The sequence below is a fragment of the Pollachius pollachius genome (genome assembly GCF_949987615.1).
Source record: "Pollachius pollachius genome assembly, chromosome: 2".
Lineage (NCBI taxonomy): Eukaryota > Metazoa > Chordata > Actinopteri > Gadiformes > Gadidae > Pollachius > Pollachius pollachius.
The window spans coordinates 43796233-43822208 of record NC_136935.1 but is presented as its reverse complement, the minus strand read 5'-3'; the positions used below and the strand labels follow the sequence as shown (position 1 = coordinate 43822208).

Below are 25976 nucleotides of genomic sequence, written 5' to 3'. Positions count from 1 at the left end.
TCCCAGACATCCAATCAAATGAAAAAGAAGTAGAAGCAATATCTACCCTCCCCTTCTATCACGTCCCATGCAGTCTGGCCTTGTGCTTGGAGTGTTCAATCTAAGCCGACAGTAACAAAAAGAAGAGATGGAAGGCAGAGGGTATGGTTCAGGTAGGAAGAACTCTCAATAAGCATTCACGGGAACATCAGTGAGTTATCCGCACAATAGGTTTACGTATTGTCACGTCATGGATCGCCGCGTTACTAACATACTGTTAGCTTGCTGATTTAACGATACGTTTACGGCTTTGTTTTAGCTGTGAGCATATCTCAAAAGCGTTAGCACGGTCTGTAAAATGTGTCATTCGAAAGAAACGCAATGGCTTGAATCTCATACCGACACCGAGGAAGTTGTGGTGGTTTTATATAGTTAATGTCTTAACGTTATAGCTAACGTTGGCGATTGCACCGATATCTGGTAGTGACGACTATCACCGGTACCTGGTCGGGTGGCGATCTTTTAGCCCCCTTTCTGTTGAGAGGACGGGCCACAATCCTAATGTACTTACAGTTTAGTAAATATTAATCTGCAAACCGGTCTATCTGCCGTTAATCTTGTTAAAATGGAGCCTGGCACCAAATTGACTCATAAAGCTAATAAAATGGCCGCCAGACTATTCGCTCATTACTTGGAACAGCCCTATCTAGCTTTGACATAAGTCGTTTCCCATTGGTTGGATTTGGATATGATACTTTTGCTGTTTATTTATTAGAGGAATGAATTTGCTGGATACACGTTTGCCACATCGGCTAAGCTGGTTGATTTGGTTGCATGTTTCTTACTCCCATTGTCTCACGCAGGATACTCCAGCTGGGGAGGCGGGGGGTCGGGCAGCAGAGGTAGGGAGAAAAAAAAGTCCATGTAGTGTCTCAAAAAATAATGACAATAACCCAAGATTATGGCGTTATAGACGAGTTAATAATGACCAATCTTCTCCTTGATTATTATAGGTTCCAACAGCTTTGACATGTATGGTGGTAGTGGTGGTGGAGGAGGAGGAGGCGGCGGAGGTTATAAAGACTCGATGTCCGGTCTTGGAGGATATGGAGGAGGTGGGCAAATGAAGAGGGGTCTCTCCGGAGGCTCCCTGCTCTCCTCCTCAAGTTCAAATGCAGATGCTGTCATTGCCAAGATTAACCAACGCCTGGATATGCTCACGCAGTTGGAGGGAGGGATGAAAGGTGGTCGGAGTGACAGGTATGGCGCTTTTCCAGATATCTGTTAGAATACTGGCGTGTTCTTTATTACCTGGATCTCAATACATTTGCTGTTGACATCCAGACTCCAGTCAAAATTGTATTCATTAGTTCATTACAAAATTACATTTATCTTATATTTGTCATACAAGATTAGGGGTTGCAAATCGTAATGTAAATCAACACACTCACATTCAAGGATTTGGCCATTTCAACAAAATTGCATGTATCCTCCCTTTTAGAGCCTATTACTTATACATATGCAACACTAGAGAACACACCGACAAACTAAAATTGTCTTGTTATTCTGCTTGTGGTGTCCATCATTTGTTCTACAGTGATTAGTCTCATTCACTACTGCATGTCCATTTATTTATGCCGCTTCATATGTGAGGACTAATAGATGTGTTTTGTAAAAAATATAAGCTCTTAATTGTACAACTATTGATTGATTTACAGTTTAAATCGTTGGGTCTTATTGGCCAGGTTTCACACACTCTTCAATTGAAACATCAATGGACATAACAACAGTTCTCAAGTGTTTTGAGTTGCTATAGGAAATCTGAGGGGCCTTAACCAATATACTCTTATTTCATTGTGCACTAAAGTGCCGTTTTTGCCCCTGCTAGAATCAAGGCATGTGTGGATCAAGTTAGCAAAATGTTGTAGTTGCGCCAAAGTTGCATGATTGAGGCTCTGTTCCTGTAAGGGGTTTTAAACCGTCCTATAAAATGACTACATTCTATCGATGGCTGCAATCATCGTCATAATACTTTGCAATCAGTCCTTTGTCCACATGCAGGGAAATGTTGACTATAGTGTATAATTTAGGTCACCAGGTATATCACCCACACTTGACTACTATACTGTGGGGGGTGTGGCATCAAAACGCCTGTCCTGGGATTTCTTTGAGGAATGGTTTCTGATGTCCGTACACGATGGTTCTTGGATGAAGTTTCTCTTGATTGGAGCAATGTATTTGTATGCGTTACCTCACAAAACTATACCACCCTAAAAAAACGCCCTATAAATCCATTCATTCAACATCACCCATCACTTTCTATCTAACTACAGATATTTCTGTATGTGCCAAGGATACCTCAATGAACCCCTACCTGTTATATTTCTATTCAAGTATGAAGTTAAAACGTGTAATCATGCAGTCTTTAAAGCTTACTGACTGGTCTGGACTGTCTTACCTGCTTCTATACTTGATGAATCCCGAACTCCAGCTTTCCCTAGTTGCTTCCAAGGCTATGGCTTTCCAAGACTGAGGCATGAAAGTTCTTGAAATCCCCAACCCACAAGTAACTGGTAACCTTTGAGACCTCCAGTGTATGCACAAAATTGGAAGAGTTGAACCCCTTCTTCCATTTAAAAAAAAAAAAGTGAATCCGTGGCCACATCCAGACCGATGGTTTTGGCTCGTCCATTTCTGAACTTATGTGGTTCACTGAAAAATTGGGTTGGGAGAACTAAGAGCGAGAGAGGGAAAGCGAGAACGTGGAGGAGAAGGGCAGCCAGGTGGAGAAATCCAAACCTGGCTGCCTCCCTCACTCTCTGCTCTTCCTCCCCTCCCCCCCCCCCCTTCCTCGCAGGTTTGACCAGTACGAGTCATTCGACTCGCGCCAACCCTCGCTGGCCTCTTCCCGAGATCTCTACAGATCTAGCAGCAGCAGTAACTATGGTTATGGCGATAACCGGGGGGACAGCATGCTGTTGGGACAGCGCGGAGGCTCAGGCTTCGGAGGGGGCGTTGGGCTAGGGCTGGGAGGAGGCGGCTACGACAGCCCCTCCCCATCCTACGGAGTCGCTAAGATGCGTCAGAATATGAGGGACTCCTTCGGCAGTGGCCAGGGAGCCGGCTCAGGAGGTGGAGGATGGGTGAGCGCCGGCCGCCGTTCCCCCAGAAGGGGTGGAAACGCCGGAGGCCGAGGAGCTGGAGGAGGCTTTGGAAGCCGAAAGCCCGACCCCACTCCCTTAGGAGGAGGTGGTCGGGGAGGTGGCCTCCCCCACCGGGGCCACTCCCCAGGAGGTGGAAGGGGAAAGCTCCCATCCCTCCTGGCCAACCGGATGTACCCTGAGAGCGGGGGCTTCCACCAGGGCTCCGGCCAAGGCCCCCACGACTTCCCCGGAAGACATTTTGGAGGGGGCCCACGAGCTGGCCGCCAGCGAGGCCGCAAGAGACCCCTTAACCGAGTAAGTACCTCCAGTGGGAATACTGAACCTCCAACACTGGACAGTAGTGAGGGCCTTCTTTGAAAGACCTCCATTTATACCCTCTACCAGCTCACAGGCCAACCATACATGCTGGAATCTGTATGCAATCTGTTGCCTCATGTCCCCATCAATCCCAAATGTGTCACTAGTCTCTGGTCGTCCTCCATGAATGTCCAACCAGTGTAAACGGCCCAAAATATCCTCATCAAGATTAATTGCATTCGCCTCAGAGTAATTGTCCAGTAAGCGCCACCCTCGTCGTTATTGTCCACTGCATCTCTGGAGGTTTTCGTCTTGGACGTGGATTTGTGTTTAATTTACTTTGCGGGACATGGCTTATGCTATTGAATGAATTCCTGTTAGAAGGGAGTGCATTGCAATGGTATTGACACAAGTAACATGAATCAAATTCTAGTTTACTTTTTTAAAGGTATTAAATATCAACAATTAACAAATTGTTATTGACCCTCTCGGAGGTGAGTTGGTTTAGTTGGTGTTTTCCATTTGAGTTCTCCTAACTATTATCGGAAGAGACGGTACAAACTTGAGATGCTTGTCTATCGATGTATTCCAGTCTACTCTTGAATTCACTGGATTTTGGCCTCCAGTGTTTCAGTATTTTCCTTTGACTCACTGGAATGTTTTCCTGTAATAATTGTTAATGTTATGAAACCTTAAGAATAAACTTGTTTTGAATTTGCTGTCATACAATGCTTACACAAGGTGTTAAGCTCTGGTACTAAATTCTGCTATTCGATAGAATTTTTTTTGCTGTTTTTCTTTTTGATGGGAGTGCATTTGTTTTACATGGCAAGCACTGTCAAGGATTGGGGTGGGTTTACCTGCCAGGCATTGAATGTCAAACATACATTGATCAGCGATAAAGAGGTCAATAATCCCATGCAACCCCAAAATATTTTGCAATCTATTTCTGTCACTGATTATTGTGAGTGCTATTTTAGTTTGAGGCCGCGAAGCAGGTGAAACCCCAGCGCGATGGACAGAAGAAGAGGAAACAGACGTTGGCTGAGGGAGACGAACCAGAGTCGAAGATGAACAAGACCGATGCTGAAGGGGCTGACGAAGACAAAGGTACAGTGGTCACTATTGGCAGTGAGCACTGCTTAAGATGATCCGCAGCCATTTCGTTTTTTACAGCGCATGACGGTTGCTTATCTTAATGTGTTCAATTAGACGCCGTGGAGCTCGAATCTGAAGCTGACCAGGGTGAAGAGAAGACTCAATCAGGGGTAAGTTAATTTAGTTTTGCTTGAACACTTTTTCCTTTTTCTTGAAGTAATTAAAGTGGCACACTCAACGTTTTCATAATACTGCAAATGCAAGGGATTTCACCAGTGGGCCATAGGTTAAATTTATATTGTTTAACTCATTTGGCGATAGTGACCTTTTATTTGATACTTCACATTTTAATTCCGCAAATTTCCACAGGAGAATCAGCAAGAAGAGGATAGGGAGCAAGGTATGCTTACCTAGTCACTCATATTTTATTTAAATGCATCTTTAATGCACAACACACTTACAGTGAACCTCTTGAATGAAGTAAACTGTGCTAAATATACCATTTTATTAATATTTATTTTGCTTTGATTCTGCCATCCCTCGTAGATGGATCCAAACAAGAGGACGACTCAGACGCCATGACGTCTCCGCAGGGAAAAGGCTTGGGTCAAGGCCAAGACAAGAACCCCAAACTCAAGAAGCGGAGGGGCTTTCTGGAAAGGTCAGGCGGCAAAGTGAACTCCCAGAGGTCAGAACTACCTACTACATCCATTAACCTCCTCCCCTCTTTTCCCTTCCTTTTGATCTCAAGCCACCTGTGTCATCCATCTGTGTAGACCAACCCGTTACAACTAGGAACCTGCTTTCTCACCTCTTCCTCCACCCCACTTTTGTCCCTTGTGGATTTATCTTCCTTGTGTCATCTCCCTGATGTCAGTCCCGTCTGTCAGATGGTTGATCACTGTGAATCTTCTCCTACGGGATTTCTTTAATTAATGTCACACTTGACCTCTTCGACCCATCTTCCTTTTTTGATAATGTGTGCAAACATGTCAGATTGGCTTTGACCTCCTGATGTGTAATGGACTGCGTTTCCTACGATGCAGGGTTATGTTTGCTTGCTCTGTGTGTAAGTTCCGTTCGTTCTACAAAGAAGACATGGCCATCCATCTACAGAGCCGCTTCCATAAGGACCACTTTAAATTCCTGTCCAGCCAGCTGTCTAAGCCAACCACAGACTTCCTACAGGTGAGCCATCCACACTCCTCTTTCCTCGTTACAAATTCATCGTTAAGGAAATTATTTTTGACGTCATTGTTTTTATTTTTAGGAATACTTGCAGAACAAATTTGACAAGACAAAACAGAGGGTTAGTCAGTTGGAAAACCACAGCGCTGCCATCTGCCAAGTCTACAAAGAACAGGACCTCACTAGGGGTAAGGTGTGTGTGTGTGTGTGTGTGTGATATTCTGCTCCTAAGTGTACTGTGTGGCAGTGTGTGTACGTACTGTGTGTACGACTGAAAATGACCCTTGTATTCATGTGACAGAGATCGGTATGGAGCACTTCATGAGGAAAGTAGAGGCTGCCCACTGCGCCGCATGTGACCTGTTCATACCTATGCAACACCACCTGATCCAGAAGCACATCAAATCCCCTGATCACAACTACAACCGCAAGGTAAGAAAGCTCAATCCCCGATCTTCACATGAGGAATCAATGTGTATAAGCGACGTAAGCCATAATACTGAATCCTGTTTATGCACATGGTTGTGTCTGAACATGCTTTACCCTGCTCCCCCGGTCTGACTGGTGGTGTCTCTGTTTGTTTACAGGGTATGATGGAGCAGTCGAAGAGAGGCAGTCTGTCTGTTGCTCGCAGCATACTTAACCACAAAATCATTGGCAAGAAACTGGAGAGTTATCTCAAGGTAAATATCCCACAGCTGGGTTATCTGCGCCGCTTTTGGTTGTTGGTGCTTCAGCAGCCTGCCCTTCGCATGGCCTTGAACCGCATTGTCTGTCTAGTGGGATTGCAGCCAGGTCTGAATGGCATTAACTAATTAAAACATGTACCATGACGGCTTCTAAACCAGATGTCAGCCATCTGCAACAGTGGTTGTGGAAGTTGTTAATATTTAGCATGCAACGCATAAGAGTTCTGTGTCAACACATAAGAGTGCTTCATGGGCAAAAGTGTACCAGCACATTGCAGCCATGTCGGCACCAATGTGTGGAGCTGAACTTGACTCGGTGTTGAAATGGCCGTTCCCTGTACAGGGTGAAAATCCGTTCACTGGGAACCAAGACGAGCAGGACCCCGAGGACTCCATGGTGATGGAGGTGACCGACGGCATGAAGGAGATGAGCGACGACGGCGGCCAGAAGAACGCCAGCCAGTCAATCAAGGAGGAGCCTGCCATTGAAGGAGCGGCTGCTCAGGAAGTGGCTGAGGGAGAAGGCGCGGAGGGGGAGAAGATGGAGGAGGAGGAGCAGCAGCAGGAGGAGGAGGAGGAGGAGCAACAGCAGCAGCAGGAGGAGGAGGAGGAGGAGGAAGAGCAGAAGGCGGCAGCACAGCAGGGGTGCAATAAGGTGGAGGAGGAGGAGGAGGAGGAAGAAGAGGAAGAAGGCTTTGAGGTTGGAGATGACGAGGGATATGTTGTAGAGGATGAGATCGGTGAAGATGCTGTGCAGGGCGAGTTGGACGAGGAAGAGGGAGTAAAAGCGACAGCTGGAGAAATGGAGGGGGACAAGAATGGCAGTGATGGTGCTGTGCTTGAGTGACTGTAGTGGCCTCTCACCGCAAACTCTTATCTGGACCAGTTAACATGTTTCCTAGTCCTTCCATCGCTGCCCTTTCGCTGCCTACCCTGAATTACCATAACGTACATGCCAGTGTCCTGAGGTTTCTTACGAAGACGAAGCAAAAATTGTATTTCATGTTTTGTTTGTAAACCAAATTTTCTTGTGCCTTTTTTTTCTTTCTTTGTTTTTATTGAAAGTGTCTGGTATCAAGTGGTAAATTCTGCCCTCCCCCAACTAACAGTACATAAAATGTAGTCCCTTGCCGGTCAATATTTTTGGCAAATGATTACATTAACACTTCTAAATGTTAATATCATGGAATGATTAAAGTTATGTCTTTAGAATTGGTTTCGGAACTAATCCGTTGTCTCTTGTGCAGCAAAGATTTTGTTCTGTTGAGTAAATAAAAAATGTGTTTGATAAATCCATTGTGGTGTTTGTGAAAACGTTTTGTGCACATGTATTTTTTGACTTGGGTAATTAAGGTCATACTTTCACAACTGTAATTAAAGTCATTCTTCAGGGCAAACATATTTTTGATATTTGGCAAATCAAAGGTGGCTTAATGTATTATGTTGTATCATTGCAATATGATCATATGTGATGACAGACTATACTTGTATGCATCAAAAGTTAAATCTTTAAGCTTCGTTCAGTTTAAAGCTTTAAATGCTTAACCGTGTCAAATGCTCATACCTTTAAGGTCTATACGTATTTTTATTTTCCTTTGGGCGCAATAACATCCACAAGGTGGCGCACAGACATCTTTTGTTGACTGAAGTACTCCATTCTATTAAAAACGTCCACACCGGCCGTCCATAATAAAATAACCTTGACCAAACGTGGTTTACATTGTAGTCAATTTTTAAAAAACATTGAGAATGTAAATGTGAAATTTGTTATTTATAATTCCAAAAATCTCGACATGTCTAAAATAAGGATTTTTTTGTGGGTCGTATAGGGATATATAATGGATAATAAGGAATAAGCTTATCGTTCAAATGTTTTCGATTTTTATTCCTAGTTGAAATATTTTAATAGTGTTGCATGAGCTTCTACATACAGGCAGGGTGGAGTAATCGTGAAGAGGTGACATTCGTCTGACCAGCTTTGGGCCCGCCCCCTTGCGTCTGACGTCGCTGACGTCGGACGGGACTGTTTGTTCTGGATTTGGGGCGAGGAAGATCTGCGCGCGCTGACAACCGACATAGGAAGGTAAAAAAACGCAGTTTCAACCTTTACTAATGTGACATTGACACGTCAAGCGTCGGCATAGAATCCAACAATTTCGGTAAAACGCTGACATCTGTCATTGCTGGCGTATTCCCCGCGCTGTCAGAGCTCGCAGTGACAAGCGGAGCATGGGCTGTCTTCGCAGGCCTTGCACCGGTGCGGGCGCACGAGATGAATCTGCTATCATAAGTTTGTGCACTTTGTTTCTCGGCGCGTACAGTATGTTGCTTTTTTAGCGTTGTTTGGGTCACGTTGAGGTCATTTTCACGACACTGACTGTCCCTGGTTGTCAGTGTGCGCGTAACCTGCAGGACAGTATGATGCTAACCAGTTAGCTTCTAGGCTGTTTGTTTGTAGCCCCGTAGGCCGTATTCGTGACATAACGTACGATCAACTTGAAGCGTAGGTTACGCATGGTGGCGCAGAGGCGCTGGTAAAATGTGGCGTATAATCTTTCGGGAATCTTAAATCCGTCAAAGTTGTATTCTGAAAGGCAGTTTACGTGCCGAGCTGTCAACTGGTGACAGCCGTCATGGCGACATTCTTACAGGGAAGGTTAAGGAATAGCAAATTAGCACTTTTAGGCTATTCTATTATGCGTCGTCTCATGATGAATATGAGTTAGAATTGATTCGTATCTTATAATAACGCCCACAGATATTGTGACGGTGTATAGTCGCTGTTAAATTGTGTTAAGTGGTTGTTTGAGCTGTATTACCTGGACCCTGGAAATTGAATTGATGTGCTAGACACTATTAGCAAAGGTATTAAGCTATTTCGTCTTTTAAGACTATCAGGAGCGTTCAATAGTCTCTTCGAAGAACACGGCAGATCTGACCTTAACGTTATTTGTGTCTGCGCTCCTTCGACATGTGGTACGGTAATAGCGGTGTGCGGGAATGTGATTGTGCGTAGTGAAATGTGCTGAACCTGAAGTCAACATCTGACCGAAAGGCCTGATCAAAGAAAATGCTTTCTTATTTATGGAATGTTATGTAACTTTATACGAATCGTGGATCGATATACATATGTGTGCACTTTTAAATATGTTGTCACAAATGTCAGATCCACAATAAAACAAAAGTCCAAAGTGTCCACACGTATATTTAACGTCCAAGTAAGAATCAACACATCCGAGGTCAACTATGAATGTGCCCCCCTAGACCGTTCGAAATTATGTCAAGGCTTTAACAGAAAAAAAAGGAGAAGATTCCATTTTTTGTTTTAGAACACTATTTCAAAACACACATCTTACTGAGCAGTTGAGCATGTCGATATCGAAAGTAGTTCACATTGGTACTATTGCACCACAACTTTGTTTCAGATTATTCCAATATTGCCTCGCAATTCTCCAATATGTTTTGTTTGTCACACAGGTTCACACAAATAAGGTGTATGGACAAATGCGAAGTGTCTCATTTATGCACAGATATAACGCATGTATAACAGGGACGATAAGTCCCCCATACACACACACAACCTATATTTCCGACTCCTTTTTTCTATCTCTCTCAGGTCACCTGTCCCAGTACCAGTGTGCTATGCTGTCCTTGCACCTCACACAAACCCTTAACTTGTAGACGACCCTGGCTTTTATATAGACCAGTAATTCTGGCAGAGTCTGGTCCCTCCTCCCAACATCCTTCCTGTAGATGGCTCTTCTTGTAGACTAGAGAAATGATCCCGCAGTATAACTAGACCATTAGTTGGTTTGGTTTGATCCCCATTGTCCGCAGCTTTCCTAAAGGCATCCTGACCCCTACCTACTCCTCAATGAATTGAATCTGAATCAAGTTCACGAAATGCCCTCTTAAGTTCTATATGAGCCATGCGGATGAAACTAACGGTGTTGGTGATCTCGTCCCGTAGAAAGTGCAGAGTGTTGACTTACGGAGTAACCCTAGTAAAGGGGGGCAGTGACTGTCTAGTGGTGGTGACGATGATAATGATGACCATCCTTCCCCCAGAGAGTCGAGTCAGGAGCGTCATGGCCTGAGGCGGCGCCCCCGCTGCCGTGCCTGCCCCCGCCAGGTCCAATCAGCCCCGACTCGTCTGCAAACCCCTCCCCCCTCCCCCACCCACCCCACCCCAAACCACCTTCACCATGGGAGACGGACTGGAGGCGGGCAGGAGCCAGACTCCTCCCTCAGCTCCGCCTCCTCTCTCCTGCAACCCCCCGGCTCCCGAAACATGGAACCCCTCCCGACCCAGGCGACAGACCAATCAGCTACAGGTACTGAGAGACAATCTGTTATGCGGGTCGTTTTGCTCATGATTTGCTACCTGTCGTATATAAACATGATGGCTGGGATTTTGACTCTTTATGTTTTGTACACAGTACCTGTTGAAAGGGGTATTGAAGGCTTTATGGAAACACCACTTCGCATGGCCCTTCCAAGCTCCCGTAGACGCCATCAAACTCAACCTGCCTGTAAGTAGTTTGACTGAGTGCTACTTTTGAGTTTGAAATAATTATGTCCATTCTGTGGAATCAGGCTTTTTAGTTTAAATGTCTGCATGGCTCCAAAATGAGGGGCCAGAATCCTAATGAACCCAGGAAATTCTGCCAATCTGCCATCTCTACCGTGTGCATTTCCTCGGCCCAACTAGCTGGAGCCCCTCAACATTTTTTCCTCCATATTTTGCGCTCTTGTGGTTAAACAGACCCAGAGAACCCGGTAATAGACAGGGCCCGACCCAGACCCCGTAGAGCATAATACAATGTGGACCCTCACCCATACGGGTGAGGGTCCACATTGTATTATGCTCTACGGTCGGGTTGGGGATCCTAGGGTTCGGGGAGACCTGTGAAACAACTCTACTAACTGGTACTTGCACCGTCCCTTTCCTCCCTGGTTCTAGGACTACTATAAGATCATCAAGACCCCCATGGATATGGGCACTATCAAGAAACGTTTGGAAAATAGCTACTACTGGAACGCCCATGAGTGCATACACGACTTCAACACCATGTTCACCAACTGCTACATTTACAATAAGGTAAACCCACATACACACACATACTGCACGATGGGCCTCTGTTCTTCAAATGTGTATACCTTTCTATACCCATAGAGGCTGATTATTATTATTGTATGTTATTACACGGCTTCTGGTTGAATACTACATTTTGACTGGTAGATTAAGGCATTCATATTTCTGAATGGCAGACTGCCTCTATAAATATCAGGCCGTTGCTATAAAAGCAGTAATTAGCCACGTTATAAGCGGGATAATGTACATGTACAGTGTCAGTCATCGTCGGGTAAACACAACCCGCCTTTCATTTGAAGGACGAAACAGCTATTGCATTCAAATTGACGATCACACTGGCGATAGAAAAAATGAACTTGTTCTATTGTGTGTGTGTGTGTGCACAGCCTGGCGACGACATTGTGTTGATGGCGGAGTCTCTGGAGAAGGCGTTTCTCAATAAGATCTCTGAGATGCCCCAGGAGGAGACTGAGATCGCCGTGGTTTCCAAAGGACGGCGCGGCAGTAGCCGGCGGGAGCCAGGTAAAACCAGAAGTGAACCTGATCCAGACGGTTGGTGGTTAAACATCTGCCGCCGTATCCATCTTTTCTGCAATGTTTCCCAGCAGTCATAACTATTGTTGACATATTAGATAGATACATAGATAGTTCAGCGACAATCTGAAGCTTTCTAGTTGTATCCTGAGACTGATTTTAGTTCCCTTCTGGTTCAATGAATCTTGATCGCTTCTCCTCATTCGTTTCCTTCCTTCCCCAGGTTTGACCAGACCAGACTCAGGCCAGGACTCCTCGTCCCCCTCCACCACTCCACACACACGAGACTACTCCTCATCTTCCTCCACGCCCCACACCCGCGCCCCCCCTTTGACCCCCACTCCCCAAGGCCCTCCCAACCTCCCCCTGGCCCTCCCGTCCCACGGCCTGGCGCAGCCCCCACGGGTGCCCCCTACCCCACCCTCCCACGCCCCTCAGCTCGGACCCCCGTTCCCCCTGTCAACACTGGACATCCTGGCCCAGGGCCTGACCTCGGTCCCTCCTCCAGCCACCGCCCACACCACCGCTCTCTCAGGTCTCCACCCCAACCAGCTTCAGCAAAACCCTGCAGCTCCCATCAAGGTGAGTCCGTGGCTCAAGCCCCGACTAATTCAGAACCTCGGCCTACGTCTCTGAGCATCTGAACGCCCTGCTCAAATGTGCGTTTATTTGTTTATTTACTTGGTGTCCTCTCACAGCAGAGGAAGAGTCAAAAGAGAAAAGCTGACACCACCACGCCCACCGCAAACGACCAGCTCAGCGAGTCGTCCCCCGTCTCCTCCGCCGACCCGCGGCCCCGGCGCGAGATCAGCCGGCCGCTCAAGCAGCCCAAGCGGGAGGCCCTGCAGCCCGACTCCCAGAACCACCTGGGCCTGGTGCTCGGCATCGGGCTGGCGGGAACGGCGAGCCCCAAGAAGCAGGAGCAGCTGCGCTACTGCGCCGGCCTGGTCCGGGACATGCTGTCCAAGAAGCACGGGGAGTACGCCTGGCCCTTCTACAAGCCCGTGGACGCGCAGGCCCTCAGCCTCCACGACTACCACGACATCATCAAGCACCCCATGGACCTCTGCACCGTCAAGGTGAGCTCGCCGGGGGCGTGCGGACTAGAGCGCGAGAGACACGATCCGGTGTCACTCGGGCGGCAACGTGTGTGTGTGTGTGTGTGTGTACGTACGGGCGTTGACGTCTGCCGTCCGTGTCTTCAGAACAAGCTGGAGGCCAGGCAGTACCGAGACGCCCAGGAGTTTGCGGCCGACGTCCGCCTGATGTTCTCCAACTGTTATAAATACAACCCGCCGGATCACGACGTGGTGGCCATGGCACGCAAGTTACAGGTACAGTAACAACACCGACTCTGCACCTCAACAACCTGATAATAACCCCCCTCCCGCCCTACCGCCAGACGATGTTTTGAGGTGCGTGTCTTGTTTGTTTGTCTTCTGTTTTCTAAACTCGCGGCTCACACACCCAGAACCAGCTCACGGGTTCTCTTTGCCATAATGTCCTCGTGACAGGATGTGTTTGAGATGCGCTTCGCCAAAATGCCCGACGAGCCGACGGAGCCCGCGCTGGTGCCGGCCCCCTCGCCGGCCCCCCACCCGGCCCCCCACCCGGTCCACCACCCGGCCCCCCACCCGGTCCACCACCCGGTCCACCACCCGGTCCACCACCCGGCGCTCCACCCGGCGCTCCACCCCGCCCTCATCCCCGCCCCCACCTCGCGTCAAGTCCTGCCGGCCACGCTGGCACGCCGGACCTCGAGCTCCTCGGACACGGAGTCCTCGGCGGGCGATTCGGAGCGCGAGCGGCAGCACCGGCTGGCCGAGCTACAGGAGCAGGTTAGAGCGCCCATTCCCTTTTGGGCCCGTGAGCCCATATTGATGTCAGAAAAGGTTTGTGACCCTAACGTGCATCCGCTCTCCACGTACCGCCCATCAACACCAACCAGTTGATAGGGGTTAGCTCGTGGGACTAAGAATCTCTCTGTTTGTATTTACTAAGGACCATTCACATTTTACAAAATCAAATATCTATCGTTTATCCGTCGACAATGAGACATGACCCCATATGCATATCCGGCGACATGACCACTAGGTTTGGAACCACTGGGTTAGATGATGGGAAATTAAAGGCGTGTGGGGAGGGAGGAGAAAAAGTGACAATACAGCCTGGCGGGGGGCACATGACTCATGCATCCGCTATGTTGATGTCTTCCCGGCAGCTGAAGGCGGTCCACGAGCAGCTGGCTGCCCTCGCCCAGCCCCAGGTGAGCAAGCCCAGCAAGAAGAAGGAGAGGGAGAGGAAGGAGAAGGAGAAAGAGAAGGAGAAGGAGAAGGAGAAGAAGAAGGAGAAGCACAAGAAGAAGTCCGCACTGGAGGAAATGGTGGAGGTCCCGCCCGCCGCCATCCTCCAACCTTCCAAGAAGAGCAAGATCTGCAAGGAGCCTGCCGTGGTGGGCAAGAAAGACCGGAAGAAGCCTGGGTAGGGCTTTTTTATTATTATATTATTTCACTTTCAGTCCCTTCGTGAAATCAATATTGAACCTAATTGAGAATGGAGTTTCCTGGACAGTAGTTCTGCCACAGTTGAGCTGTAGAGCCTCCTTCTATGATACCGTTCCTCTTATACGGAGCTAATCCAAGCCATCTTTCTCCGCCGCAGTAAGAAAGATGAGGTTAAGAACAGTCGTCTCGGGGTGCTCCCCCTGGCCGGCCCGACGCCTCTCGTCCCCTCTGCGTCTCTCGAGGCAGAAGACGACATCGGTGTGTACGCATGCTTTCACATGATGTCGACTGCTGTGTGTGTCAGGTCGCTTTATGCTCAAGACCATGGCTCTAGACCCCCCCCCCCCCCCCCCCCCCATAGGATGCACACGATCCTGAATAACATTTGACAACAAAACGACACATTGTGGCTCTGGGAAGCCTTCGGACCCAGTTTAAGGAACACCGCTTCTTGGCTTCCCTCAGAATTTCTTGCCCCTTCCTGCATTGAGAACTTCTGCTGACCTCCTTCGTCTTCTCTGACCTCTGCCCCCTCTGACCTCTCTCCCAGGTGTGTTCGGAGGCGGCTCGGGTGAGCGCTGCAAGCCCATGTCGTACGAGGAGAAGCGCCAGCTGAGCTTGGACATCAACAAACTCCCCGGGGACAAACTGGGCCGCGTCGTCCACATTATCCAGTCCCGGGAGCCCTCGCTGAAGAACTCCAATCCGGACGAGATTGAGATCGACTTTGAAACACTGAAGCCCTCCACGCTGAGGGAGTTGGAAAAATACGTCTCCTGCAGCCTCAGGAAAAAGAAAAGGACAACAGGTGTGTGTGTGTGTGTGTGTGTGTGTGTGTGTGTGTGTGTGTGTGTGTGTGTTTCAAGCAGTGGGAGATTAAGGTCTTTTTTCTAATAAATGGCGATTCAAATTCATTCTCTCCCCCCACAGCTGAGAAGGCCTTGGAGGTCTCGAAGGCGAAGACTGGCTCTTCCTCATCGGCCAGCAGCGACTCCTCTGAGGACAGTGAAGACTCTGAACATGGTGACAAGACCCCCGGCCACACCCCACTAGGGCTGGGCAAATACAATTAACAATACAATTAATTTGTAACAAGCATTTGTAGTGTTGATCAGCAGAAAAATAGTCCGCCAAAGTTGTGACGTCGCTTAGAAACCAAAGACGCTGGGGCGTCTTTGGTTTCTTTTTTGGGACAAGTTACCGGACTACTTGCGGAGTGATACCAAAGACGTCATTAGAGGCAAAAAATCCTTCGTTTTCCTTGACAGCGGTCAATTATACTAAGCAACGGTGAATGATCAAATATAAATTCAACGCCAGAAGTTGTGAAGGGCCCATGCAAGTGAACGGAGCGATTGAGAAGAGCCGTGTAATAAAAAACAATAGTGTTGCCTGTTTGAAACATACGGAAACCGCACAGGGGAGACGTTCCCTCCAGGGCCGATGCTATCGGGGGCAACACCCTTCACTTTGATTGGCAGTGGTTCTGCTGATAGGTCGGAATATGGTCGGAATGAAGCGGCCACCGATTCTTGACAGGCTGGGTACTTTATTCTTACACACAACCGGACTTGTTCATTACTTCACCAAACTGACACGCATGCTACCGCTCGCTCTCCTCGCTCGTACACTGACTCGCTGACGTCACACACGTACACTGCCAGTGATATGCCTGCGATACTTTCTCGTGCTGACGAGAAACATTAAAGGGGACATCTCATACCACCAGGTGTGAGTGTGATTGGCCATTACAAGCAGGTTTGAAAATGTGCAACATTGTGACATCACAGGTGGGCGTGTCCATCTAGATGTGTGACGGATAGATATGCGGCATATTTATGCAATTTTATGCGATGATATTGCGGGAACTTGCGAAAAAATGCGGGAACTTGCGGAAAATGCACCTTTTCGATGACGTTCACATCGCGTAATTACGTCACTTCATAACGTTCCCACGGCAACGGGGCAATGGCTGCTCTTGTTAGAAGTAAGCGCAACATTTTTCAACTTTCTGGTAAGTTATATGTGACTTTTTTGCAACGAAAATGCGGGGATTATGAAATCATGCAAGCCCCGCATATTTTGCGCGGAAATCGGCAATTTATGCGGTGAAAGTTTTACCCCATGTCCCTTTACGGGTTCTGTACTCTCTACCACCACGTGTTTATTCAAAGTTAGTTGTGATGCGTAACGTGGGTGGGAGAACACTGCGTACATGTAAGGGGCGGGATTGAGCAGCTGAACATGGCTTGTAGGCTCAGAGAGCAGCGGTCGGCCTTATAAAATAGCGCTCACAAGGCAACATCAAAATAATATATAATATACCGGTATGGCGATATAGTCTCAACTACATATCTCTTTCAAAAATATACCGGTATAAATTTTTCTACCGGTATATCGCCCAGCCCTACACCCCACCCCACCCCACGTCTCAGTCTGGACCTCGTCTTACCTCCTCCTCCCTCCTTTCTCCCCTACCAGGGCTGGTTCCCAAGCAGCAGCAGAAGCAGAAGAAGGCGGTGTTCACCAAGGATACCAAAAGGCCTCACCACTCTTCCTTTAACAGCGGGGGTGGGCCCCCAGTGCCCCCCCATCAGCCCCAGGTGGTCCAGTCCAAACCCCTGTTCTCTGCCCCTCCGGCCCTGCCCCTGCCCGTCCCCGCCCCCTCTTTGGACTCGTCGCAGCTGTTGGGGTCCGGGTTCGATCCCCTGGCACACTTTCTGAACCCTCACCTGGCCCAGTCCAAGCCGGAGCCCACCCCCACGGTTTCCACTGCAGGCGGCCCGGCACCCCCCGGGCCCCTCAACGCACAGACTCACGCTGCCCCGCCCCTGGCAGAGACACACCCCTTCCTCAACCAACACACCATCCTACCTTCACCAGGTACGTTTGATTGGAATTCAACAGGATTTTGAAAACCTTTTGAGTGGGGCCAAAATGTTATCAATGTTTTTTTTATATTGAGCGATATCGCTAATAATCATAATATATGTATTAAATGATAATAATTAACATACCGTTTTCACGTTATTCTCCTTAAACCCTAAAGAAACCAGATCGTTAATTATGGTTAAAAAACATTTTTTATTATCAGAACGAATAGGTGACAAACCTTCAACCAAACCAATATGGCTTGGTTAAACACAGATTAAATAAAAAATAATAATATGTTAACAACTGCTGTGATTCCCAACATATGCCTTGTTTCAAACTTCTCAAGCATTATAGAGGTAGAATACTCAACATTGATTAACTTAAATAAAGAGAGAGAGAGAGTAGAGCTGAGGGAGAGGGATGTTAGGGGAAATATTCCCGCCCAGGCAGTGCCTACTTAGCATCCATGATTGTCATTCGCTTCTTGAAGCCCGGTTTTTCACGTGCTTGTAGGCGTCATTCTTTAACGATACCGAAAGGAATTTTGCTGGGTTATTTCTGTGTATCGCCTCGATTTCTTTTCCTGTGTGGCAATGGCGGAAATATGGAGGCGAAAATGTTGGTTGTCGAATCTAGGAAGCGTGACTAGCAGCAGGGCTGGGCTGTTGGCTCCGTCTCTTCAGATGGTGGTTGTGGTTTCCGTTTCGGCCGAGAAGGTGTCTTGTACCGTAGTGCTAGTCCGTGCCTGGTCAGACTTGAAGTACCCCAACCATTTCCAAATAACTGAAGTGGTTTGACCTTTCTGAGGTCCAATTTCTCTAAGTAACCGTACTGAGTAGGAGTCCGCTACTCGTAGTTCGCTTCTCCACACAGGTGGTCTTGGTGAGTTGTTGTGAGCGGGAGGGGCCGGGAAAACGCTCCAGCATCTTGCACTGTTCATTGTTTGTTGATTTATTTTGTTGCCGTCAATCGAAACACGGTCTACGCTCTCGGTTCCGCGTGTCCTGATGTGACGGTCCCGACAGTTACCGAGATGTTCCTTCCTCTCCGCAGCGCTCCACAACGCTCTTCCACAGCAGCCGTCGCGGCCCAGCCACCGCGCCGCGCCCCTCCCCCCCAAGAGCGCCCAGCCGCCCCCGGCCCCCGCCGCTCCCCTGCCCTCCTCCTCCTCCTCCTCCTCCTCCTCCACCTCCTCCGCGCCCCCTCAGCCCTCGCTGCCCCTCGCCCTCCCCGAGCGGGCGGCGCCGCCCCTCCCCTCCCCCACCACGCACACCATTCTGGGCACGCTGTCGGCACAGCCCCCGCAGGCGCTGCTGGAGGACGACGAGGAGCCCGCGCCCACCGGCCCCGCCGGCCCGCCCCCCTCGCTGCCCCTCAGCCAGATGCACGTGTACCTGCAGCCGCTGCAGCCGCGGGCCCCCGCCCCCGGCCCCGCCCAGCCCCTCCACGGCCACGCCCGCTCGCCCGCGCAGGCCCCCTCGCACGCCACACAGCCCGCCCACGCGCAGGCCGTCACGGCGGCGGCGGCGGCGGCGGCGGCCCAGCGGAACGGGGCCGGCCACGGCCTCCTGCCGCAGTCGTTCATGGCCGCGGCGCCGGGGCCCCAGGCCGCGCGGGAGAAGGCCGCAGCGCTGCAGCAGAAACTGCAGCAGATGCAGCAGCACCACCGGCCGCAGTCGCCGTGCATCAAGACGGAGCCTTTCGCAACGGGTGGGTTGATTTGACGCACGCACGCACGCACGCACACACACGTACGTGTGCGTTTTGAGGCTTGATGATGTTGCGTGTGTGTGCGCAGGGTCCCTGAGGGAGAGCCCGCCGTCTCTGAGGCTCCATTCTCCCCAGATGACTCCCCAGTTCCATCCGCTGGGACAGCACTCGCCTGCGCAGACCAAGAAACACGTAGGCCCTTCCTCCCTCGTGTCCCATGCATCCACTTTAAAATGCAATACAGAATAATGCATTCTAAGCTTTGTGTGCGCGTGTGTGTGTGTGTGTGTGTGTGTGTTCAGGAGCAGAGGTCCAATCTGGGGGGGGTGAAGGAGGAGAAGCTGTCCCATTCTCCCGTCCTGCCGCCGTCGCCCTTCAGCCCCGCCCTGCGTCCGGACGCACACAAGAGCCTGGACAGCAGACCCCCTCACAGTGAGTCGGCTCCTCCTCTCCCCCGCCGCAGCCTTTGCAGGTGTCACTGTGTGCTCTCACGAATCCGGCTTGAGATTTGTATCTCAAGTCTGATGGTGGACGAGCTCAAATCCATCTCAAATCCTGCCATCAGTGGTAAACTGCTTTATCAACTTGCACAAGTAAGTTTTCTTCAGTACAATATTTCCCTAACAAAACAGGAAACAAGCCATTACTCTGCCCTTTTTGGTGGTTATTAGCAAGATTATTAGCAAAAGACTTAAAAATATTTCTTCTCTTCTTCATCTTTTACGAGCTTCTTTGGACAGTCCTCTTGTCGCCGTGCGCTCCACTGCCATACCTGGCGTGCAGACAGAACTACACCATGGTGTCAAATGAACTATTTCGGTTGTGCTATGCACATTACGATCGACATTTCCTACAATTTATTTCCTACAAGAAACCAAACATTTGTGGAAAAAGTATAACGAGTTTACAAAATCAACTTGAGTGGCAAGACCATAAAAATGATGCTGTTTATTAGTTATCTGGTTTCAAATAGATAAAGATAAGTATACAAAAAATCACAAATTCAAGTCTGCCCTCTCCTGATGTTTTTTCAGTGGTATCAGTTCAGTATCGGTAACGAGATATTTAGTCAGGTATCGTATCGAAGTAAATCATTTTGGTATCGTGATAACACTAGTGCGATTGGTCTTTATGATTGTGTGGTTCTCTAACCGACAAGGCGTGTCATTCCCTCGATAGACGTGAAGTCATTGGACAGCTCCCGCCCAGGGTCACGCCTCCCGCACTCCCCGGCCCCGCCCACCTCGCAGCATGATGTCAAAGTCAAGCTGGAATCTAAAACACAGAGCGCTCCCAAGAAGGCACAGGTGTGTGTTTATATGTGCAAATATAAAGATGTGCATAGTCTTTGCACATCTTGGTAGTGTGCGTCTGAGCACAATTTATTTTTCCCCTTTATGTAATTACAGTTCTTTATGTTATGGACATTTATTTTGTATGCCTTCCTTTTTATTCTCTCTTTCTCTTTTCTTTCTCTTTCTCTGTCTCACTCTCTCTCGGTCTCTCTCTCTCTGTGTGTCTCTCTCGCTCTCTGCCTCTGTCTCTGCCTCTGTCTCTCTGTCGTTGTCTCTCGGTTTCTCTCTCTCTCTCTGTCTCTCTCGCTCTCTGCCTCTCTCTTACTGTCTCTGCCTCTGTCTCTCTGTCGTTGTCTCTCGGTCTCTCTCTCTTTCTCTGTGTCTCTCTCGCTCTCTGTGTCTCTCTCGCTCTCTGCCTTTGTCTCTCGGTCTCTCTCTCTCTGTGTGTCTCTCTCTCTCTGCCTCTCTCTTACTGTCTCTCTGCCTCTGTCTCTCTGCCGTTGTCTCTCGGCCTCTCTGTCTCTCTCTCTCTGCCTCTCTCTGCCTCTGTCTCTCTGTCGTTTTCTCTCGGTCTCTCTCTCTCTCTGTGTCTCTATCGCTCTCTGCCTCTGTCCCTCTGCCGTTGTCTCTCGGCCTCTCTCTCTCTCTCTCTCTCTCTCTCTCTGTCCCTCTGCCTCTCTCTGTGTGAATCCCAGGACACCAAGCTGAAGAACATGGGCTCGTGGGCCAGCCTGATCCAGCGGCCCCAGTCCACCACCTCCACCTCCTCCTTCCGCTCCTCCAGCGACAGCTTTGAGCAGTTCCGCCGTGTGGCCCGGGAGAAGGAGGAGCGGGAGAGGCAGCTGAAGGTGCAGGCTGAGCAGGCGCGCAGGGAGCAGGAGAAGCTGCGGTAAGAGCGGGGGGGGAGTCCAGGGGTCTCAGGGCACTCTCGCCCCTCGTAGCTTAGGGTTGATTTGGTTTTGGATTAGCAGCTGATTTGTCATGATGTTGTACTTTGACCCTGATTTGTTTTGTGTTCACACTATGGTATTTAAAGCAATATCAGTAAAAACAAAAAGGGAGCCTTAGCTAAATCGGATTTTGGACCGAAAAGTTGGTAGAAACCAGCCGTGGTCCTGCGTCTAGCTTGGTTGAGTATGGTTTTAAAGGTGCAGCTTGTAGAGTCTAGTAGGAGGGTATATCATATTCAAGTATGTTTTAGTTAATGTATACTCTTATTAGTTTCACTGTGAAAAGGGAAGGAAGTGAAACCCAAGCTTTTTCATTTATGATTCCAACTAATAAAAGTTTATGACTGTTATTTGTGCTTTAGTGCTCTGCCTGCACAAGCCCGCGCAGGCTGCAGCTCACTTAGCGGCCAAAGGGGCCAGTAACGAGAAGGAATTTAGGATTCCTACTCAAAGGTCCTCCGATGCACGTGAAACTGAAGGACGCAGAAGGTGTATCGTTTCATGGCGGATACGGCTCCACCACCTGTCACTCACGCTTCGTCGTCCGCTCACCACCGTCCCTTCCCTCAGCAGCGGTAGCCGTGACGACGAGGACACGGCGGAGCCGGCCCGCCGCTCGAAGGACGACACGCACCGCCGGCAGGAGCAGCAACCGTCACCGCTCGCCCCCACGCCACCTGCCTCCACCCCTCCCACCCGCTCTCCGCAGCCCGCCCCCAACCAGCCCCCGGCCACGCCCCCGGCCCCGCCCTCGGCCGCCGTGCAGACCGCCCTGGACCAGCAGAGGGAGATGGCGCGGCGCCGGGAGCAGGAGCGCCGCCGGCGAGAAGCGGTGAGCGGCGACACGCGACGGCCTTTTACACGCGGCGGCGGTCGGTCGGGGCTGGGAACGGCCCACGTGATCAATGTGGACCGTGTGCGTCGATTAATGTCGATTAATGTCAGCAGTCCCGACCAATGGTTTATTTACGTTTCTTAGGAGTAAGTAGTAGTTTATTACTTACTAACGGAAGTAAGTTCATTCAAAGTTCAGCTTCCAAGTCTTGTTTCTTCCAAATAGACCATGCACTCTCCTCTATGTTAGCCTCCGTGTTACTCTCCATTGTGTGTCACTATCTCCCATGGTGTGTCCTCTCCCATTATGTTTCCTCTCCCATTGTCTGTGTTTAATTCATCACCACCAACAGTAAATCAAAACACAGCGGGCGGGGCTCTGGGGATACCTTCCAGTTATTAACATACAAAAAGGTGCAACCCCAGATTTTCTATTTGGTGACCTTTATACAAAATAAGGCAGATCAAACTGACGACACCCCTCTAGGGTTCAACAGATGGTGGGGTGTGCTACATGGGTAAATGGCACCCTGGTTGCTCTGTGGGGGATCTATTGTTGGACTGTGAGACAAAAGAAAGCCCATTTGGTGATGATTACAACCGCTCACTCGCTCGTTGGGTCGATCCCTCAAGAGCAGTAGGGGGTTAGAGACAGAGGTCTAGCAAGGAGGAGGAGGACAAGATGAAGGCAAGACCACATCAATTGTTTGATCAACTCCTTAAGAGTAGTGAGGGGTAAGTGACAGATGTTTGGCAGGAAAGGGTAGAAAACCAGGATGAAGACAAGACAGTTTTACTGTCTGATCAACTAACACCGGGGATCCGAGACAGGGTTCTGGCAGGGAGGGAGAGAAAAAGAAAAGCGAGGGGAGACCACATTAACTGTTTAGCGGTTAATACATTCTTCTTCATTCCTCTGTTTGAGACTTCTAAGTCTTATCGATCATAGTATTAACTGTTACATGAATTACTTCTGAGGTACTTCTTCATACCTTTTAATGCAGGGGAAACTGAGTGATGGAGAATTGTATAATTGTGTGTTGTTTTCATGTCTGTTTATGCATTTCATGAATATCAATCGCCCCCACCAAACTCTTCAGGCTTGATCGATAACAACAGAAACCGAAACCAAAGCGTTATCAAAGACTACTCCTCTTTGCGAGAGGCCAGTGTAGAGGTTATGCAGGCTACAGCTGTCCATTAAACCACTTCAGTGACATCCTCTTATTGTTTCTTTCAGATGGCCGACACCATTGACATCAACTTCCAGAGCGAACTCATGGCCATTTTTGAAGAGAACCTGTTCTGAGGGCGAAGGCGTGCCGGACACTGATGGCTTTTTTCTCAGTTCCTGGCGGAAAACATGCAAATAGACTCTTACTTCTACTACATATGCTCTATCGCTGCTCACCTGTACACACGCGCACGCACGCACGCACGCACGCACACACACACACACACACACACACACACACACACACACACACACACACACACACACACTACCCCTATGATGGAGGTGGCCCCTTTCTCTCTCAGTAGGGGGGGATGACTAGCCATGCGTCCTATATACGGGGGGGCCGTGAAGCTATAAAGCCAACCACTCTGAGGGCTGCCAGGCGCGTTTGTCTGGCTTGTGTACCCGGTTTATTTTCGGGTTGTGCGCTTCCAGATACGTCGACAATGAGGACGGACGTGCACGGGAACCCTCCCCCGCCCGCTCGCGATCGAAGCGACGAGGGGGGGGGCGGCTGTTCAAACAGATGAACAAGACTTAAATCGGGCAGATTGCTATGTTCTGTCTCTTTTTTCTTTTTCTAATCTGTGTCCCTCTTATTTTTTTCCCTCTCTCATTTTTATTTTACCCAGCATTTGGTTTTATGGCATGGGGGTCAGGGAGGGTCCGGTTAAAGGGGTCCACCTGGGAGGCTCCGGTTAAAGGGGTCCACCTGGGAGGTCTCAGTAAGTGTCCTCTCATAACATCATGAGAACCGACCCCCCCCCATCATCCCCCCCCTCCCCCCTCCCCCCATGAACATCACCTTGGCAAAGAGGCTTTCCTCCTTCCTCCTCTCCCTCTGCTTCTGAAAGCCCCTCCCATCAGTGGCGAAGGTTATCAGAGGATGGCCAGGGGAGGAGGAGAGATCTCCTCTCCCTCTGCTTCTGAAAGCCCCTCCCATCAGTGGCGAAGGTTATCAGAGACTGGCCAGGGGAGGAGGAGAGACCTCCTCTCCCTCTGCTTCTGAAAGCCCCTCCCATCAGTGGCGAAGGTTATCAGAGGATGGCCAGGGGAGGAGGAGAGACCTCCTCTCCCTCTGCTTCTGAAAGCCCCTCCCATCAGTGGCGAAGGTTATCAGAGGATGGCCAGGGGAGGAGGAGAGAACAGGGTGGGTTTAAAAAGGTGTGAAAATGTGTCCTTTGCCTTAGAGCTTCGGCCTGTAAACTAAAAAGAATTGCCCCCAGACAACTATACATTATAAATATATATATAAATAGATACATGAATATATATTATATACGACAAAAAAAGATCAGTTAAAAAAAAAATAGAAAAAAAGAAAAGGAGGAACACCAGAAGAATTAGATTTGTTGTGAGCTAAGCTTGTCTATGCTCATCTCAGAGCTTTGGTTTTGGTTTTTTTCTAGAATTTACTGTAAAGAACATTTGTATGGTTCTACCGAAAGGATTGTTTTTATCTTACACTCATTCTCTTGTATGCTTTCCGTCTTTTTCTCAACATTATGCCAAAACCAATCTATTGAGTGCTGAAAAAGTGTATTCAAAATGTGTTACACATAAAATTCATCCTCTTTTAACTTTATATTAAAGACAATTTAAGGTTTTCGTTCTATTTAATTTGACCTCATCCCTGTTTAAAATCATATGCCTTTTTAATGGGGGCGCCATTGTTCAGTCAAGGCAACAAACTACTGCACTTAGCTGTCTACTTAACTTCTGTTCTTTTTCTTTTAGAATATTTTAGCTTCACCGTATTTAAGTTGCGTTTCTTTAATAAGATTGTATGTTTCTGAGTCACATCTTCATCACCACTACCACCACAGCATTCATGGTCGTAAGAGACTTCTTGAACTGTTTTCATCCCTCATTCATGTTCATTTTTTTATTTTGTGTGTGCGTGTGTCTGTGTGCGTGTTTTATGTCCATGCTATCAGTCAAGGATTTCTGTGTGCCATTGTGTTTTTGGAAGGGGGGGGATTTTATCCCATGTTCTTTTGGTTGGCCCAGACATCCGTCAGTTTATTTGGTTCTTTTGTTCTCATTCTTTCATTCATTTATTTTCCCTTTTCCCATATTTGATTGTTTTGAGTCGCCCCTCCTTTGTAAATGCTTTTTGATTTTTGTTTTTTCTTTGAACAACATGTGGTATGTTAGTGTGGGAGGTATTGAGGTCAATAGATTTATTCTGTTTTGATTATGGAGTAAAACATCTTTTTTTTAAGAAAAGTATTAAAATAATATTTAAAAAATTCTTGTATTTCCCTTTGTTGTTGTGGCTTTGGTAGATTAAATTCACACTATCAAAGTTACTTTCAAAATGATACATATATGTTAACATGAAGGCATACATACCCTATTTATTCATACAGTCAAACATTTTTGACTGAATTTAATTAATTTAATAAAAATACACAATCGCAATTACAATGAAAGTTTAAAAGTTAAAAGACTGACATTCCATTGCCTATGTTTTATGTTTACATAATTATACATCCTATCTTACACGTGATCTGGCTTGTAAAAAT

General features: G+C 48.5%; 2 protein-coding genes across 3 annotated transcripts; both read left to right on the top strand.

Annotated features, from left to right (window-relative positions):
• Positions 1-45: 45 nt before the first annotated feature.
• akap8l (A kinase (PRKA) anchor protein 8-like) lies at positions 46-8089 on the top strand. Its single transcript, XM_079758641.1, has 13 exons — positions 46-152; positions 843-881; positions 993-1239; positions 2837-3437; positions 4421-4550; positions 4653-4708; positions 4908-4938; positions 5085-5226; positions 5585-5726; positions 5809-5914; positions 6028-6158; positions 6314-6409; positions 6759-8089. Exons 1-13 carry the CDS (start codon positions 128-130, stop codon positions 7260-7262), a joined length of 2250 nt encoding a protein of 749 aa, XP_079614767.1. The 5' UTR covers positions 46-127; the 3' UTR covers positions 7263-8089.
• Positions 8090-8421: 332 nt separating this feature from the next.
• On the top strand, positions 8422-25685 carry LOC307070915 (bromodomain-containing protein 4-like). 2 transcript variants are annotated; one of them, XM_079729677.1, is made up of 21 exons: positions 8422-8498; positions 10484-10749; positions 10855-10947; positions 11379-11516; positions 11897-12032; positions 12268-12626; positions 12743-13123; positions 13250-13378; positions 13559-13882; positions 14266-14525; positions 14706-14806; positions 15099-15356; positions 15479-15571; positions 17030-17431; positions 18476-19132; positions 19221-19324; positions 19435-19564; positions 20312-20439; positions 21123-21316; positions 21951-22209; positions 23452-25685. In XM_079729677.1, exons 2-21 carry the CDS (start codon positions 10621-10623, stop codon positions 23518-23520), a joined length of 4344 nt encoding a protein of 1447 aa, XP_079585803.1. In that variant the 5' UTR covers positions 8422-8498; positions 10484-10620; the 3' UTR covers positions 23521-25685. The 2 variants fall into 2 exon arrangements, with proteins under 2 accessions (XP_079585803.1, XP_079585802.1); XM_079729676.1 differs by having other exon boundaries at positions 21948-22209.
• Positions 25686-25976: the final 291 nt, after the last annotated feature.

Coding starts and splice junctions, on each gene's coding strand:
- LOC307070915 (XM_079729676.1), top strand. CDS start 10,621: ATGGGAGACGGACTGGAGGCGGGCAGGAGCCAGACTCCTCCCTCAGCT. Junction 10,750..10,854: donor GACAGACCAATCAGCTACAG/GTACTGAGAGAC, acceptor TTTTGTACACAG/TACCTGTTGAAAGGGGTATT. Junction 12,627..12,742: donor ACCCTGCAGCTCCCATCAAG/GTGAGTCCGTGG, acceptor GTCCTCTCACAG/CAGAGGAAGAGTCAAAAGAG.
- akap8l (XM_079758641.1), top strand. CDS start 128: ATGGAAGGCAGAGGGTATGGTTCAG. Junction 4,939..5,084: donor AGAAGAGGATAGGGAGCAAG/GTATGCTTACCT, acceptor CATCCCTCGTAG/ATGGATCCAAACAAGAGGAC. Junction 5,915..6,027: donor AGAACAGGACCTCACTAGGG/GTAAGGTGTGTG, acceptor TTCATGTGACAG/AGATCGGTATGGAGCACTTC.